Genomic DNA, 20,177 nt, shown 5'->3' on the forward strand with positions numbered 1-20,177 from the left:
CTAATGACATGCAAAGTGGGCGTGCCAAGATGTTAGCGACTGAAAACAGTCGCTAACATCGCTATCTCCTATTACCAACTTTTGGAGATATTCCCGCTAAGCGCGAATATCTCCAAAAGCTAACACCTGCCCTGAGCAGTTCTTAGCCATGTTATCCAATGGGAGGTGGATAACATGGCTAAGAGCATTAGTTCGATAATGCATGAATATCGCTGACTTTTCAGCGATATTCATGCATTGCGGCGATTTTTATCGCATTTGCGGTACACCTTGGTAATACCAAGGCTTATTTGCGGTAAAAATCGCCGCAGCTCAGCGGTAAATTTTTGTCTCTAACCAAGCAATAGCGATAATTATCGCTATTGCTTGGTAATATGCCCCACTGTTAGGTCGCACTCCTATACTTTACAGTGGGACCATGCATTCTGGCCGGAATGCATGCGCCCATTGTAAAATGTGTGGTGCAGTTTATCCCTGCACCCCGTGGCAGGCACCTCAAGGTGCCTGCCACAAGGAGCAGGGATCGACAGGGGGGCACCATAGGTGCCTAAACGGCTTCCAACCAGAGTCCGGCCACCAGAGGGGGCCCTGCTGGGGGCCCCCAAAGTCGAGTTCCCACAGCATTTCTGTGATGCAAAGAATAGCACAGAAAGGCTGTGTAAACCCGGCATTGTAATGCCTTGGGCGTAAAGAGCCGCCCCTGAGATTACTGGCCGCATTCCGACTGGCAGACGGGCTCTCGTAGCCCGTCGGAAGCCAGTCGGACTGACCGTTTGCATTCCTATCCGACCAACTCCATCGTAAAGGGTCGGTTGGATACGGAATCTGACCGGAATATTGCGATGCGGTCGGAATCGCTCGGAGTTAGGCCCTTAGTTGTAACAGTGACCAGAAAGTTATGAACATCGCTACTGAAGGAATTATGAAATTCTGCAACCACTGTATTTTCAGATTTTGCCACTCTTAGCATGTAATCGTACATCTGCTGCATAATTTGCAGATTTTTACATAGCTCAAACGTATCGAAAGTTAATAAAACGCTCCGTAGGTGTTGCAGTGCAAAAGCAGGCTTATTGCAAAGGATTACTGGTCACCTTTTAGCTGCTGATTGCTTTGTTTCAGAATGAAATTGATAGTAATCAAGTGAACCCTTTACCTAGACAATGTTAACGTGTAAAAATAACAAAGTAGTATAGAATTACTGCCACAAAACATGCTGCATTATGCCACAAAATGTACCCTTTTTTCTGCATAATTTAGTCAACCCTGTTGCATAATTTGTTTCCCTGTGTCACTTATTTTCAGCAGCCCGGGTTATGAATGACAAATCCTTAACAGAAATGTTTTTTAGTGCATGATATAGATATTTGAGGCAGTAGGATGCAATATTTGGGACTGCAAGCAAGTAGGATTTTCAAAAAGTAGCCTCCGATTGGATTGAAGCTGGGTTTACAAATGACAAGACCATCGCCTTGCATTTGCTTTCTAATTCCAACACTTGATTTGTGGAAAAATATAGGTGTATAAACGATGATGCTCGTCCCATGCACCTACTACAAATGTGATTGGCCTTCCCCTCCCCAAATTCTCCCATGATGCTTTGTCTCCCCTTCTCCAGCTGCCTCCACTTTGTTTGCAACCCTATTCCCTGTCCTTGTTTACTTCACTTTAGCTCTTAGAAACTGGGTGAGTGAACCAAGTGAGTGAAGTGGACGATGTGAGTGAATAAAACAGGGAATATACCCAAACATTCATAGGAGTAGCCAGAAATTTAAAATACCCTCACTTTGAACTAAAGCTCTTATGGTACTAAGAAAATAAAGCAAGTGATTGCAACACTTCCCAGAAGAGTTCTCTTGTCTCTTCCATCCAAGCATCTATCCATTCATTCTTTCATCCTCCCATCCACCTGCTGATAGTTACCATTTTAACTTTACATCCTGTCATCCATCTATTCTTTCATCCATCATTTAGTCTTTCAACAGTTAGTCTGTCCGTTCATCCATCCACACATCCAAATCCATATCTATCCATCCATCGCCAAACCTATCCATCAAAACTATCCATTCACCCATCCATACTCCAGCTACTATCCCAGTCATCCATCCGTCTATCCATTCTTTCACTCATCCATCCATACACCCACCCATATGACTATCCATCCATCCTTTCAGTCATCCATCCATCCTTTTGCTCATCCATCCATCAACGCTTTCACTCCATCGATCCACCTACCTACCCTTTCACTCCATCTATCCATCCAGCCGTCCACCGATCCACCCTTTCACTCATCCATTCATCTATTTACCCTTTCACTCATCTAGATATTTGAACTTTCACTTATCCATCTATCCTTTCACCCACTCAGCCATCCATCCTTTTACCCATCCATCCATGCTTTCATTCATCCGGGTATCTTTTCACTCATCCATTCATCTATCCTTTCCTTCATTCATCCCTTCACTCTTTCATGCCTTCATCAGGCAATACATCCTTTCACTCGTACATCGATCCATCATCCCTTATATCAGCCACCCATTCTTTTACTCATCTATCCTTACAGCCGTCCTTTAAATCATTCATCCATCATCCATTTATCCATCCACCCTTTCACTCATCCATCCTTTCACTCACACATCCATCCTTCCTTTCACACACTCAACAGCCACGCTCTCACATTAATTATGAGCCTTTGTTGAGTTGCTTACAGAAGATGCCCATCAAGCCATTCCAACCCTCCTGTAGCTGCTAAAGAAGTGGGTTACCATTTCCTCTGTTCAAACCTATCCATTGATCGCCATATCGATCCATTAAGCTATCCATTCATCCACCCACCCTTTCTTCTATCCTCCATCCACCCTTTTACACATTCACCCATCCTTTCAATAGTCCATCCATCCTTTCGCTCAGCCATCATCCACCCCTTTACTCCATTCATTCACCCTTTCACTCAAGAATCCATCCTTTCACTCCTCCATCCACCTTTCCACGCATCCATCTACCCACTCAACCATCCATCCATACTCCCTTTCACTCCTCATCCATCCACCCTTTTACTCATCTATCCACCCTCCCTATCACCCTTTCTCTCATCCATCCATCCATCGACCCTACCTTTCACTCTCCCATCCTTTTACTCACCCATCCTTATATCTTTCCTTTCACTTTTCCATTTTTACTTCTATCCTTTCAGTCTTTCATTGATCCATCAATTCTTTCACTCTTTCATCCATCCACTCACTCACCCATCCACCCTTTCATGTTAATCATGAGCCTTTGTCTGCTGAGTTGCAGATAGAAGAGGCCCATAAAGAACGTCATCCCCCTGCAGCTGTTAAAGCAGGGGGTAGGGGGGTTTGGCAATTCCTACACACATTCATGCACATGTGCACCCACGCAAAGTCACACAAACACACTTACTCACACACACTGGTCTGTGTATGTGTTTGATTTTGGGTGGTGTACGTATGTGAATAGATCTCTCCCTATATACCCCCAAAAAAGGCAGTGCATTATTTTATTTACAGTCTCCTAGAGATGTTCACTGAAGAGAGTCATGGGGCAGCTGCTAATGTCGGAACGATATTGACACAGGTGGAAACTTTGGGATGCTCGGTAGAAACTCATTTTGGGTATTGGTAAAAATGGTAATAGGTGCTAACTGGGCTAGTATGGAAAATGACATTATGACAGCGCAATAGATGCATGTTACAATTGATAAAATGGCTCCGTGTGAGCCGTGAAATAACTACCCTGGTAACTAGGAAATGCAAGCAAATGACATTCTACTCTGAGAAAATGGTGTCCCAAAATCAGCAACGATTGTTTCAAAATCAACAGCTTTAAAATAATTTGGAGAAGCCCTTGCCCTTCAATATCATCTTCTGTAATAATATTCAGTAAGTAAGCTAATTTTCAGCTTATATATAGTTTATATTTTCTGAAAATACCTCTTTCAGTTTAAGACAATTAATCCATTTTAACCTAACATTAGTTTGTCATAAATACTAATTTATTTCCCAAATATAAAATTGACATTTTCATTAGGTACAAACTTAGTACCTACCAGTTAGACCTGGCATCCTTGGTGTGGTTTTCTCCCAAACGTTTACCTTGTTTTTGCTAACTTCGTTTTTGCATGCCTTAGGACTTTGCATGCTTTACCCCTGCTAACCAGTGCGAACGGGCTTGTGCTCTCGCCTCAACACGTTAGATTCGCTTACACCAAATGTGCATATTTAATTTACTTATCAGTCCCTAGTATCTAAATTATATGCTACTATTGGGCCTGCAGCACTAACTGTGCCAGCCACTTAAGTAGCCCTTTAAACATGTCTCAGACCTGCCATCGCAGTGTGTGTGTGTGTGTTTTTGTGTGTCTGTGTGCGTGCGTGTGTGTGTGTGTATGTTGGGTTTTAAACTGCCATTTCGACCTGGCAAAGTAAACCTTTTGCCATTCCTAAATCTTCCTTTGTAATATGTGTTGGTCACCCCTAGGGTAGGCCCTGGACAGCTCGGAGGGCGTGGTGAAATGTATTTAAAAGTAGGATATGTACTTTTAAGTTTTACATTTCCTGGTACTTAAAAACTCTTCTATTCGTTTTCCACTACTGCAAGGCCTACGTTATGTTGTTATGTTATGAGTTTATAAGGTGCACAGCTACCCCAAGGGGTTTCCCAGCACTAGCCTGAAAAAAGGAATGGAAAGGAAAACTACAAATTAAGCAAAAGAGTTTTTAGCTGTTTACAAAAATTAACATAATCCGTTTCTTTACGCGGAGAAATGGGAGATAATTCCACAAGGTGAGTCCTAAATATGAAAAAGAGCAACCGCGCATACGCTTCATTCTGATTTTTGGAAAGTTAAATTTATATTGAGTGGAGCACATAGTACGGGAGGGAACATAGGGTTGGACTAAGACTACAAGTATTGAGGGAATAAGCCAGCTTTGACCTTAAACATGTAGCTAAAGGCTTTAAATTTAGCACGATTCTCCACCTTAAGCCACTGAAGATTGCGAGGAAGACCTCATTTAGAGGCAATCTTAGGGGCCTGGCAGGGCAATCTGGCCGCCGCATTTTGTACTATCTGTAATCTATGTATCACCTCCTAATTGCCACCCAGAAACTAGACATTGCAGTAGTCCAGCCTGGATGTTATAAGGGCCTGGACCACAGTTCTCTGAGCAGGAAGGGGCAGCATACAAAGAATCTTCTTCAGCCATTTAAGAATGGTAAACCAGATAGAGGCCAGCTTCACAACTTGCTGTTTCATAGATAACTGTGCGTCAATATTCACCCCAAGATTACGTACTTGACGAACAGGTTGGGGTAAAGTGCCCATCTCCAAGGGCCAATGTTGAGGACCCCAAAGTTCTTGTTTTTTCCCTAGGATCAAACTTCTGTTTTATCTCCATTTAGCTTGAGTTGATTGTCCTGCATCCAGGACTCAATCTTTCTCAAGCCAGACTGGAGAATCGAAGATTCAGATCCCTTAGCTGTCGAAAGGGAGAAAAGTAGCTGGGTGTCATCAGCATACGAAAATATGGACAGCCCCGCCTCTGCAGCAATATCTGCCAATGGACGAGCATAGATATTGAACAGAAGAGGACTTAAAACCGAGCCCTGGGGCACTTCTTTACGGAGAATGATAAGTTTTAGAGCAGGCCATGTTGGAAAAGACCTGAAACATGGGGTTGTTGAGAAAAGAGTCAATCCATTGCAGAGCACGGCCCTCAATACCCAGGGATTGCCGCACTTTCAGTAAAACAGTGTGAGACACTGTGTCAAATGCTGCACTCAGGTCGTGTGTCACCAATGTCCAAACGATGTCGCAACATTTCAGTCACTCCTAGCAAAGTAGTTTCAGTAGAAAAACCTGATCTGAACCCAGATTGTGAAGAATGTAAAAAGTTGTGGGCCTCAACAAAAGAGGAGAGTTGACAATTAACGTGTTTCTCCAGAACCCTAGAAAAAGCCGGAAGAAGAGAAATAGATCTAAAATTAGAAGGCTGAGAAGGATCAGCATCTGTCTTCTTTAAGAGTGGCAGAACCATGGCATGCTTCCATTCTGGCGGAGCTATTCCCTCACGTAACGAGGCATTGAGAAGGTCCATAAATAACAGAAGTAAAGGAGATTCAAATTGCCTCAGAACGGAGATAGGGAGCAGGTCACATGGGGAGCCAGATTTTAGGATGGCCAGAATCAAATTCAAGGAACTAGTATCGAGTGGAGACCATGATCAGTTTTAATGATGGATTTAGAATTATTCCAATACTCTTATCTTGTGTTAGTAACTGCATTCGAAAGAGCATAGGCTGGCTGTGCAGTATTGGTCAGGTTATCCCCTGTCATTGTAGAATATATATTTTTTACTTTATTCACAAAAAAGTGGGCGAGATCTTCACACTGAATTTCATTTAGAATAAATGGGGTAGACTGACTTTCGGCTCCAGATAGTTCCTTGGCCATTTTAACCGAGTTCAAGCCATCAGCTTGCATACTATGAGAGTTGTGGCCTTTGATTGGTCTACCACCAATAAAATACCAATGACATCACTGGTGGCAATGTTGTATTGCGTCATGTGTTATGTGTGCTACGGTCTTGCAAATTTAGGGTGAGATACGATTATTCTTCAGCAAATATTTCAACATTTTGTATTGTAACGCTTTATGACTCCAAATTGCAAACACTTCAGAGCATTCATTTTCTACGTTAAATATGGCGTATTAAGTCATTGAGATATTATCTTAATAGTTTTCTTGAAGATATTATTAATTACTATCCCAATTTTGCCATATATTTTCATCTATCTGACTTTAAAAAAAAAAATGTTGAGACCATTAACGTTTGCAGTGTCAACACATCATATGCATTTTATGGTGTTAAACTTTAATCCCAATTTTAAAAAAATAATGACTGTAGTCTGTGCGTGCATCTGTGTGTGTGAGCGTGCGTGTGTGAGCGTGAATGTGTGTTTTGCTACCACCCTTCCATGAATTTTGCCTTTCACCAGACTTGGCAAATAATCCAGCATCACTTGCTATGCATGCGGACACCTAAAGTGCGTTTTCCATATGTATTGCAAAAGGACTGTTGTCTAAGAAAAACTGACAAGGTTCTGTAATGGGTCAAATTGGTAATTCTGGTGTTGTGAAATCTAACAAAAATTATTGCAGACATTTTTAGACGTCTATAATTTAGGACACACCTCTTAATATAATATCAATATGTTTATGTATGCATATTTTTGTGAGCATAACTTCAACGATTTGTACATTTCCATAGAAAGAACTAATAATCTCACTGTGGAAACACAATATAACCTTAGCCAAAGAGTTGTACCACTGTGTCATAATCACAAAAACAAAGACACATACCAGCGTGATCATATATTGAGGAAAATCTGTTGCTTTCAAGATCGTTTCACAAATTGTGATATTTAAGTGTAGTAACTTAGCACTAGTAAGCATTGGTGCTGCAATTTTAGAAAAGTTTATCCCCGAAGTCACCCCTGTCTGTTTAGTTTTTAGGGTTGATTTTATCACACCTCATGAAAGGTATAAAGCTCTTCATCAGTTTTAACTATATTTTGCAAATAAACGCTATTCAGTCAAACCCCAGAGCCCAGATTAAGTGCACCACACTGGTGAAGTACGCTATTCAGTCAAACCCCCCAGATTAAGTGCACCACACTGGTGAAGTAGTAATTCTGCACTTGTGAGAAACATTACAATTTTTCCCCACCTTCACTTTGCCAGACCAGTGCAATAACGCTGTGCTTGCACTGAGTGGTCAGTACAAATGTAAGTTTGTGCTACCTCTTTAGAGCAGATGTAGATGTAAATTCACCCAGCCACCAGTGCAAAATTGCTCAATCACCAGTGCAATATATGTAAATCAGCACTGAGTAGTCTGGTGAACAATGGAGGAGGATTTCAGAAGTTATGGGGGTGAGGAAAAGTGCCTTCTCTTTCCTCTAGCCAATGTATTAGTAAAATAAAGATATATGTTTTCATTATTGATTGGAAATGGATTTCTCCCTTTGTATTCTGAATTACAAGTTATTTTCTCTGCACCTCTAGGGTTGAAGAAAGCTTTAAGACTTTGTTTTGGTCCATATTCGGTTTGTCTGAAGTCACCTCAGTTGTTCTTAAGTATGATCATAAATTCATAGAGAATATCGGCTACATCCTGTATGGGATCTACAATGTGACGATGGTCGTGGTCCTTCTCAACATGCTGATTGCCATGATCAACAGCTCATATCAAGAAATTGAGGTAAGGCCTGTCGCTACCGATCCCTTCCATATTTTTGTTCCTCTCATATATTTTAAGTGTAAACATTGAATGTTGTTAAAAGCTTTTTTCATTTTTTTATTGTTACTGGAGCCAGTATTCGATGAAACAATACAATAAATACAAAAAATGAAAAATCCATAAGTGTTTGTTAACAGCATTAAATACTAATGCAGAAAACGGGAGAAAGGAAAGCATAAAGAGATTGAGAAATATATTTTGATAGGCAATGAATAAGGCAGATCTGTATTAGAGCAAATTACGTTATGCCAGTCCCAAAGCTATTCCCAGTGAAGACTGGACCAGATCTTTGCGAACTTCTTGATGGTTCGGGGTCCTCTAGCCTTGGCTAATGCCAACTCATACTCATATATCTGTAGCAACATTGCCCACCATTTTCGACTTTTGGTGGCAAAGGGTTGATCCAGGCTCTTGCGATACATAAGCGAGCGCTAACAATTATGATCGTTAGCAATGACCCTAAATAGCCAGCACAGCTCTGCTTATACGTCAACAGGATTTCCTTATTGGTCAGTTGAAGTTTATACCCTATGTATTCTGCAAGCAGTAAAGATAGGTTACCTCAAAAGTTTTGGAGTGCAGGGCAATCCACAAACATATGTGATAGATCCGCTGCAAAGCAGCAGCATTTAGGACAATAAGATTTATCAGGGGCTTGGAATACTGCCCATTTTGAGATACATTTAGACATGTAGTAGAGCAGCCAGGTAGTCCTTAATTGCTGACGGCTAAGACTAACAGAAGTCACTGACTGATCTAATACTACTAGAGCCTCCTTTATTTCCAGAGCCATAGTTTCAGGTGAAAGAAGCTGGTTCCATCTTGAAGCTATCTGCTGGGTGTCATCTTGTGCCTGTGTATAAACCTCTGGTAGAATAGTCTAATAGACATTTTACCAGATGTCTGATATAAACTAGCAAGGATTTCAGATATTTCTTGGTCGATTTTCAATTTACAACCATAAAGCAGGTAATCCGTTACCTGTAGGTACTTTAAAAAAAGTATTTTGGGAGCCTGTATGCCTCTTGTAGTAAGACAAACATCCGAAACCCCTGGTAGTCATGTAGGTGACCTAGATCACTAACACCTAAATCTCCCAATATTTTCCACACATTGTCATGAAATATGTCTGGAAAATTGGATTGACCCTTTTTAAAAAGGTTCTAAAACACTTTGGACCTCCTTCTGAAACTGCATTTTGTGCCTCAATAACACACTGCTATGTTCACCACTAAAACATAGGTTCAGACCAAGCAATGTGTAAATAAAGACTTATTTTTCAATCCAATAAATTCCTCCTAGCAAATAGTTTTCAAAATCATTCAAAGCCTTATATTACTATAGATATTCATAATATAAACAGTTTATTCTAATTGTGCCTGTAAATTCGCTTTTCAATGGGGAACATCCGCTTCCACCTGCTTTCACCCTTATGCCTGTATCTGCGGTTTACACCAACCATATATCTCCAGACTTCTCCCTGGACATTCCACCCATACTTCTATTTCTGTACCACATCAACCCTCTCTTTCTTCTCACCTTTACATTCTTCCTGGTTCTCTTTTCTAAGTTCTTACTTCCACTTTGCCTTAATCTCTCATGACTAACTTGCTTAGTAACTCTTTCAACAGCACTCTACATCCCTCTCCTTCCCTACCCTTTTCCAAGTCTGTAAAGTCACTATGTAGCTTGCTTGGGGCAGTCAGTCATCCCATTCTACTTCTGGTTTCCCATCGAAACCCTAATAAACCCACAAGAATGTTCACCAACCTCTAAAGTTGACCCACCCCTATCGCTATCTCAAGTGAAATACACTATTGATGAACAAAGCTTTCAAAATATTTTTCATTATATCAGAATGAAGTCCTGCTCTACTCTCAATCACTGAAACCTATATGAAGTTATTACCCAGTTTCACAAAATACTGGAAAAGGGCAAGCCAGTGTCTACAAAATCAATGTCTCTACCAACTGCATAAAAAATGACACAGCTCCAGAAGGCCAATCTCCAATTGTCGAATGCTCTCCATCTCCAATGTCACATCTTAAATTATTATTATTTACAGATGTTCCCATAGGATCCACATTTGCTGAGACTTTCTTTGACTTTGATATCAAAATTACGTATAATCTTTACACACTTGGATACCTGAATACCTGGCTTGGAAAACCTAAACTGTCGAAAACTAAATGATTCCTAACATGCTTTCACTTAATCAAGGTCACCTGATCTCAAATCCTACGCTTGTGGTTGCTATACACACGATGCAGTATTCCCTCTTGTAACCTGATCACGGTGATCAAAAAGATCATCACCTTGACTGACCCTGATATAAATCAGATCAACCAGAACATATCAATGCTACCAATGCAGGCCGATGCAGGCTACACCCACAAACCCAAAAAACCTCAGAGACCCTTGAAGAAACTGGACCTTCCCGTCTTCCACTGTCAACTAGCCACCTCTTTACATAACAATCGATTGATAACCGTTCAGCACCTCTTGCTGACATTCATCCTTATCAAGCTTATACCACTCAATGCATCCTCAGTAACTAATCCCTGTCTTAAACATGGTTGGTTGACACATGAATTAACATCTAAACAATTAAAAGAACACGTGATTTCACTCAAGAAGCAGGCCTTGCTTTGAAATTGTGGATGTGCACATTGCACCAAGTATGGGCCCTATTTTAACTTAAAATGATACTAAGCACAAGCTCAAAATCACAACATTATCCAAAAGCAAAATTCCCTTGCCTCACCCAGATGTATAGAAATGTCTTAAACAGTCACAGACAGGTGTCAATTTTTTTATGTCTGTGAAGTAGTTACATTCTTTAAGAGTAATGTAGAAAAGATGCATGCGTAACAATAAGAAAAGGTAATGATGTATTGAGTAAATAAAAGAACGACAAAGCATCCAGTGTACTGATGATTAGAAAACACATTTCTCATGGTTCCCTTTATGGAGAGAGAATAGGCTAGAATCAGAATACAAGAAGAAGCAAAGCCATGTACATATTTGCAGACAGATTCTACCAAAGATATTTGCAAATGTATACATAGTTTTACAGCTGAAAAAACCTCGATTTATGCCAGCAGGAACTCAGAAAAGGATTCCTGGCAGTTTAAATTGATTTAAAAACTGTGGATTTCTCCACCAAAAGTGCACCGAAGTCTGCAGTCGAAAATCCCATGCAAGGGGTGGGAAGTGGGAATGCTTTGCTTTGCATGTATGTGAACGCCCGCAAACATTTTGTTTGACCGCATTCAGAAACTACAGTCTAACCTATTCCCACCATGAAAATGGTCAGAAATGTACTCCATCGACGAACTGGAGTAACTCCTTTTCTAGAATGGGAAGGGGAACGGATTACCCCAAGATTTGATGGTAGAGTAGGGGGAAGAGGGTTATCCATGAAGAAAAATGTTTCCCCACGGTAAAAAAAAAAAAATGCTCGATTCCCCTGTGCTCAAATTCACACTTTGTACATTTCCATACAAGGAAATAGGAGCCCTCTGGAAATTTCACACGACATTCCCTCTATGTGCTTGGAAGCCTGCACCTGGATTAGCTTTCCAGCTTTATCCTGGGAATGTTTGTGAATTGGAAAGACGTTTAAAAGTATGTTCAGGTGGAGACATTAATATCGATCTGTATTTTTTGTGAATCTGCTCTAGCGCTTTTGGTTTCATTGACTTCAGTCAAAGCTCAAAACAAGTCCGTACCCCATCAACTGTGCATTTGTTGGCCATATACTGGTTTCTGGTATACTGAGTAGACCTAAATAAGGTTTTGTATCCACTTTCGTAGGGCGTTATTGTTGCTCCCACAACTTAATAAGCTTTTTCTGGTTCAGCCATAAAGTGCTAGGAGATAGGCGTGGGTTAGTTATAAGAGAGGGAGCTTTGGCGTATGATTTCTGGAATTACCATAAATGTATGTTTATTGATTGGCTCTCCCCGAAAATGTATTAAGAAGAATAAGAAATGTTCATCAATACAACCTTCATAGGCTGATCAATATATTATGGATATTAAGTCTCAGGACTTGATGACTATAGATTCCATGGGCAATCTCACAGCTTTGACGCTAAGCCTCTAAACCCAGAAAAAAAATCACCTTTCAGTAGTGGAAGTTTTACACATCTTAAGTCGAACATCTTATATTCAAAATAAAATGTTGTCCTTTGTTGAAGTTTGGAAATATCACATTTAAAGCTCCTTTCAGCTGGCCCATCACCAGTGGCACATTTTGTTGCTTTGATAGGTTCCATATTTCTGATAAGGTTACAATTTCAGATTTAAATTTGTGCATATTGTAAATAGTATGTAATCGTTCTTGTCTCTCAGGTATTTTGGGACCCACAACACATTTTGTTTTGAATTGCAAACCACTGCCCTTTCATCCTTCTCACCAATGTAATCTTTGTTGCTGTTGAAATTTGTTTGTGTGTTTTGAACTCCAGCATCCTTCCCATCATGCTGTTGTGTCAGTTGGCGAATAAGGCCATTCAGTGACTTACAGCAGATTTTGTTTTAGAAACAGAATCAACACTTGTCACAAACTCTATCACAAGCCAAAGCTAGCTTAAATAATCTTTCAATCCGTACCAAAGAATCAAGTCAACCAACATATACAAAAATATAAACAATCTTACAGTGTTTTTCCTAAATGCACTTTGACCGTATGTGTTTCAGGGTTGAAAACTAACTCAGCAATACAATTACAAATCAAGGTAAAAATGGAAAATACGAGCTTAGTACATAACGAATATATTGATGCAAAGAACCACTGGCTCACCCGCCAGCAAACTTGTTTTGAAGAAATGGTTACTGGCAGTTGTTTTTTTTATTTCAAAGTATTTTATAAAAAAAAAATGTACACGTACATTTAGCATTGCTTACACTTCGCCGGGTGACATCACAATCTAGCTTTACATGAGACTTTACAGGTAAGTTGTCTACATTATAGGATGTCCCCCTTTAGCCTATCCTACTATGGGGATGATAGAAAGTGGGGGGGTGAAAGAAAGAGCAGGAAAAGAAAGAAGTGAAAAACAGAAAATACACATGGAGAGCTCTTGCTTGTGGCTCCATCTTCAATAAAGAAGTCAACCCAAGGTTGTATGAGACTATCTTGAGTTTGACAATACTGATTTACAACAATATGGCACCCACTTGATCACCTATCACTGCACTATGAAGATACGTATATTACTGCTTTGCGTACATTTGGGTACATAGACTTACCTTGTGATGCATTTGTTAGATTGATGCAGTGGATACCATATTTGTGTCACACAATACAATGCATGTGATATTGTGGGGGGTTTCTTCCCACCTCTCTGAGTCCAATTCCAGTGCGATTAAGGTGGTTAACCTTGCCGGACACAGCTGTGAGCAGTGTCCTTTGTGGAAAATAAATGATGTACTTTTTTGTGAATGATTGCACTGAACATATTTTATAAAAAGTAAAAAAGCATTTCAAAGGAAGGTGGAACGCACTACTGTTTTTTGTATCTTCTTACATAGGATGACAGCGACGTGGAGTGGAAGTTTGCACGCTCTAAACTATGGTTGTCTTACTTTGACGATGGAAAGACTTTGCCTCCACCATTCAGTGTTGTACCAAGTCCCAAATCCTTTGTATATCTCATCATCAAGATCTTTAACTTCTCCAGGTGCCGGACAAGAAGACTGCAAAAGGATATAGAAATAGGCATGGATAATTCCAAGTCCATGGTAAGCGTTTCCTTTTTCTTTTCTGTACTGACTGGTCTCAATTTGGAAGTGTCAGAAATGAAGTTTCCTGATACTGATAAGTATTGTCATTCATAGGAGAAGCACTGAAAATCTGCTCCATGTGTAAATTCACTGTTTACTCAGACCAAGAATGGGATGTCGAAGTCTCCGCTGAGGTTGTGCATGGTCTGCATCCGCCCAGTGTGAAGAAACACATATTGTAGTGTTGAGTTGTGAAAACTGTTCTTGTTAGTACTCACTTTAAAATAATAATTACTTCTGTTGTGCGTGATACAAACCTTAATAGGTCGACATAGGCCAATTAAAACTGTGGGGAAATAATGTTACTCCACATTAGGTTTCAAATGTCTCACCACTTTATTAACCCATGATGAAATGGCTCTGCCCAATGATATACATATCAGGGATCACTGTCCAAGACCAAACCACACAGTCTATTGATTTAAACTTTGACTAAGCTCATAATTTGGCATCTCATGGGGAGCAAAGTTGAATAGACCAAGATAGGACTGCCACTCAAATTAATCCTGAGTAGAGCTGACGGAGCCACGTGGCAGAACAAGCTACCTACAGCTTCATTTAAGTGGGACTCTGTTTATAGGGTCCGAAGTCTAAGTACCTTATATAATGAATGTTATTTTTAATGGCACCATTCCACAACCCTGGGAGGGCTCCATTTTACACCCAATTCCCCCAAAATGCACTTAGTTTGATCTGATTAGTTTAATTATAGATTATTAGCCCTACTGCATATTGATTCAAAACTCTATGGATTGATTCTCGTAGAAGAATTTCAAGTTTGGGCAGCAGACTTCAACATTTTACCTTGGAATCAGACAGGCTTCATGCCAAACTATGGTTCTTTGCATAATATAGTTGCCCTGCTGTTGTTGGTTGGTGGTACAATGTGTTTAGGTAATAAAACGGTTGCCTACTTCATAGAGTTTAAAACCTTTTTCAGAGCCTCACACAATGGTTGATGGTTGACAGTGGGCAAAGTTACAGTGAAGGGGAATCCCACCCACATTATTGAGAAGAATAAATATTTTGTATCGTAACACCTGGGTACATGTAATGCTGAGTAAAAATGTCTCACTGACAGAAAAAGCTTAGATCAATAAAGGTTTAAAACAAGAGTACGTTCTTGCATCCTTGCAATTTAATTTCCTGATGCGGAAATTGGCTGAGCCTTGTCATCATGGAGGGCTTGTCCACCAGTCCTGTGAGTGAAACCACTGAGTATTAGGCAACGTGCACCGACACTGTTCTTTTCAACCAGACCAGGACCAGCATGGAACATACTTTAGGTATATTAGGCAAATATTGCAGGCTAAATTCATTGAAAGGTAATCTTTCCAAATCTAATGTAGTGATTTTGTAGTCAGGATCTCAAACTGTATAGTTGTTGGGCCTTGGATGATATTGATATAACCTGTGCATCTACACATAGATATCTAGATGTAACATTCCACTTGATACGCTCCTATTCTGCCCGCACATGATGCCTATACCAAGAGCTGCTGCTTATTTTAGCCATCCTTCCACTGTTAAAAAATCTTTCAGGACATAATTATTTTCAGCAATGAATTATGGGCTGGAGCCTTTCTAGGCCAGTTTAACTGTGGTTATATAAAACACAGTGTAACATTATTTTGAACTCTTTATTGCCTCCCGTATCAATAGCCCTGGGTGAAACTTGCCTGGAAATTTGTTTGCAAGCGTTGATTCTAGTTGCAGGCATGCTTCCGTAAGGTACAGATGAAGGGAAGCAAAGCCAGGCGCATTTGAAGAGAGACTTTGCATAGAATTTGATTACCCAGCATATCGGAAAGCAGACTGTGGATTCTGGTGGTAGATAGTCCCTTAGAACACTTTTGAAGGAAGACAATCTGGTAAACATTTAAAGAAATTTCTGGATCAGCAGATGACACCCACCTAAAAACACCTGGCTTAATCTGAGGCTGAAAACCTTGGAATTTTGGTAAAACAAAGCTATTAAAAAGGGCAATGAAATGGTTCGTTTCTGAGCTTCATGTAAGGGAGCATACAAGTGAGTTAAATGCGATTAGGTTTCAGGCTCTTCCATCTTTCTGATTACAAGCAGTCGTGGAAGCCGGTCTGACAATCGTTGCCATTAATGTAGTTATGCAGGTTCAACTGTAGCTCACATTATTAGGTATCAACAAGAGCTTGGCTTTGTATATTTCACTTTTATTATGTTTGATGTATGCGCTCTATATTGGTTAAAAAATTTATCAATAAGGATTATCTTTGATTTGAATCATCTTGTTCTACATCAGTGTTAGACACCTATTGCTTACATTGTCCTCTTTGGCAGCGTCTGTGATTAACGGTCGCCACAACTTCTTAGTACCTGCAGTTCTTCACATGCTCAAGGGTTTGCCATTTGCACAAAACAAAGACAATTTTAACAAAAATGCATAGCCAAAATACTACTGATGCAAAGTAGAGTTATCAAAAAGGAAACATTATTGTTGTCCACAAGATGGCAGATGGATCCACTCAAAGTACCTGTTTAGCAAAAAAGTTCTATAGTGCCCTGATTGCATTGCTCCTAGCAAGAGTTGACAGCACCAGGAATCACTTAGTCCTGGGACAGCAACTGCGACAGGAGAAGTATCATATTGACCCCACCAGAAACTGACGGACATCATAAACCATATTGGCAATGAACTATAAGTGGGGCGGGATAATGGACCCACCATTTTTACTCCGTGTGTTTTCAAATCAAGTATCTAATTGAGCTCTACGGGTAATCAGAAGTTTGCAGGAGAAGGCTGCATGAATAGGACAGTCCTAATACTGACTGTGGAATCGGAGGGTCCTATTGAGAGTCAGCTTTGTAAACAGTTATTGAGGATGTGGTATGTACTGGTATGTACATATTGTTCCCTATTGTTCCTATAAGTTTCATTATTTTGACTTCAAGTAATAGTACTACTGCTACTACTACATCTAATAATAATAATGCATATCTACATAGCAATTACATTACAGATCACTGCATTACAATTTGGCTCACTGCAGCCCACCAGGGTTCCATATGCTGCAACAGTACAGGTTCACCTGTTCACACAACATGTTATCTAAGATACATTTTAAATCAACTACATTTCTCGAATTTACCTCTGCAATTCACTGCTGTGAGGACCTGCCAAAACGAGACCACCTACCAAGATTTACAGTATTACCTGGTTCTTCAGACCTGCTGTGAATAGCAAACTCTTATCTATTGTTTGGGCACCTGAGAACAGTTTGAAGACTCCACAAATCATGGCAACACTTAGGAAGGAAGAGAGATAGGACCACCACAGGTTCATGGCCTGTGATGTTCCTCAGCACCATGGAAATTCTGTTTCGCCCACTTCCTGCTACACTGACACCATGCAGTATTGTCAAGATTGAGAGATCTGGAGAGCATGGCCTTCTACAGGCCAGCTTGGCCACATGACTGCGTAGCTCCTGAAACCAACACAAAAAATTCCCCTGCCACCCGCTCTATTATCTGTACTGCACTAGCCAGAGAAGTGCGCTGTGAGGCAGAAGTGCCAGTGGAATACGACAGGCTGAAAAAAATTGCGAGCAGAACCATTTGGGCATTCAAACGAGCACAGGTCTGATGGCACTTATCTGGGGACAGAACAGAGTAGCGGCTACTCCAGAAGACAATGCTGGGGCCAGAGGTTGACTGTAACCCACGGCCTGAGCCATTAGCACAGAGATACTCAAAGTATGGCCCGGGGGCCGCATGCAGTACTCCTGATCTTTAATTGCAGCCCCCTTGTGTACAGCAGCAATGGGCTGCTGTTCACTTGATAGAGCAGGAAAATTCAGGAAGCTGTGAAACAAAGAGGTAGACTTCATTTACAGGTTAACTGAAGTAACGGCGAAGAAGAAAGAAGGTGTCCTAGACCACTTATCTTTAGAAGCACCTTTAGTTTTAAAGACATCTTGCCCTAAACTTGTAAAAACATGATAAACTCTGCAAACTTCAAAAAAGTGTATTTTCTTAACTTGCACATGAGTTATCCCTAAGTAGATCAGATTATTGCACTACATTGAGAGCCATTTATTAGCAAGGATAGTTTTCAAACATGATCTTAGAAACATTCATGCTGCCACATTCTGAAAAAATGCTATTAGTGAACCAAGAGGCAAGTCATTTGTCAGGTGCACCTTGTGTGTAGCCTTGCTTGTTATATAATTCAAAGACCATTATAGTTTATTAAATAAAATACAAGAGAAGGTTTTGTATTGCCAACATCCAAAACTCGTATATTTTAAGGGCTCTCATATGTGGTAAAGAAAAAATAGGAGGAAAAGTGTAATGAACCAATTGCCCAGGATTACACAATTTTATCTAGTGGGGAAGCCTGGACTGACAGTTTTCTTGTTTCACATTTTGCAACTCAGCCACTAGATGAGTATCTCTTCCCCTCTCATGTTTTACATTTAGAAGTTAATGCTTCAACTTACATTTTTGGTGCATGAGAATAGAGCATTGGCGGCAGACAGAAGTCACATGAAGGCTCGGTTTGTTGTCCACAGCATGCATCTAGTTCGCGCCCCCCCTACGCCCACCTTTCATCAGCTGACCCTAGCATTCCTGGCATCGGTGTGGCCCTTGGGGATGCCACAGACATACTTTGCTGTCCAGGGGAAATGTTTGCAAGTGCCCAAGCATTAGCAGGAGCAGCAGCAGCAGGACGACAGGTATTGAACAGTGTTGGGCTGAAGGATGAGCCTTGAGGGACACAGCAGATGATATTCTTAAGTTCCGAAGTGAAAGGTGGTAGGCGGATTCTCTGGCTTCTTCTGATGAGGAAGAAGGCAACCATTTGAGGGTGTCTCCTTGGATTCCAGTGTGGTGACGCCTATTGATAAGGGTGTGGTGGGATCCGGTTTCGAAAGCTGTTGAGAAGTCAAGGAGGATCAGGGCTGCCGTTTCTCCCTGGTCAAGGAGGATTCTGAGGTCTTCGGTGGCAGTGATCAGGACAGTTTTGATGCTGTGTGTGGAATACAGATTGGGAGGTGTGCAGAAAATTGTTGTTCTCCAGGTGTACCATGAGTTGGCAGTTTATGGCCCTTTTGAGGACTTTGGCAGGAAAGGGAAGCAGATAGATGGGATGGTAGTTCTTGAGTTCGCTGGGGTCTGCGGACCATTTCTTGAGAAAGAGTTTGACCTCTGCCTGTTTCCATTCCTTGGGGAAGGTGGCCATGGCAATGGATGCATTCAGATGGCGGTCAGCTTGTTGCTGATCATCCTGCTCCTAAGGTTGCAAGTGTGTTGGGAACAGGGGTCCATGGGTGCTCCTGAATGGACGGAGCTCATGATAGCTGTGGTGTTTTGAGTGGTGAGCTGGTCCCATGTGATGGGCAGGTGGGCAGAGTTTGCATCTGTGGGAGCGAGGAGGCTGAGGATGTCAGCAGCGGTTTGTTGGGGTTCGAAGTTTTTGTAGACGGTGGAGACCTTGTCATGGAAGAAGTCCACCATGGTGTTCCAGGGTTCTTGGGAAGGGGTGATGACATTTTCATTGGCTGAGGGGTTGGATAACTCTCTGACATTGTTGAAGAGTTCTTTGCTTTTTTTAGAACTAGCTTTAATGAAGTCTGTAAGTGCACTCCTTTTTGTCTCTTTCAGGAGTTGGTAGTATTGGTTGAGGGATGTCTTGAATGTGGCTCAGTTGTGGGTTTCTTGCTGGTGCGCCATTTCCTTTCCAGTCTTTTGCTTTTGCGTTTTGTGGTTATTAGTTCCGTGGTGTACCGTACCAACTGGCCTGTTTTGAGGATCGCTTGAGCTTTGGTGGGGTTGACAGGAACGACTGAGTCAGTGCAATCGGTGATCCAGGCAGACAAGGTCTTGGCAGCCTGTTGTAGGTTGGTTGTGGTATCAGGGTGGTAGGTGTTGAGTACGTCTGTCCAAATGCTGTCTGATACTTTGTTACAGCTGTGATGTGAGGTGCTAGGTGGCTTAGAGGCAGTGCAGGGGGATCCTGTGATGGTGAAGTGGATGATGACGTAGTCTATTCAGGTGAATTCGGTAACATAGATGTACTTGACTGTGTTG

General features: G+C 41.1%; 1 protein-coding gene across 1 annotated transcript in view; it reads left to right on the forward strand.

The window, feature by feature from the left end:
- TRPC3 (transient receptor potential cation channel subfamily C member 3) overlaps positions 1-20,177 on the forward strand; it is a 678,274-nt gene that overhangs the window by 602,498 nt on the left and 55,599 nt on the right. The window contains exons 8-9 of the mRNA XM_086962211.1: positions 8,087-8,282; positions 13,859-14,068. Coding sequence (XP_086818337.1) covers positions 8,087-8,282; positions 13,859-14,068 — 406 coding nt within the window. The remainder of the gene's footprint in view (positions 1-8,086; positions 8,283-13,858; positions 14,069-20,177) is intronic.

This window comes from Lissotriton vulgaris, chromosome 3_1, assembly GCF_964263255.1.
Source record: "Lissotriton vulgaris chromosome 3_1, aLisVul1.2, whole genome shotgun sequence".
NCBI lineage: Eukaryota > Metazoa > Chordata > Amphibia > Caudata > Salamandridae > Lissotriton > Lissotriton vulgaris.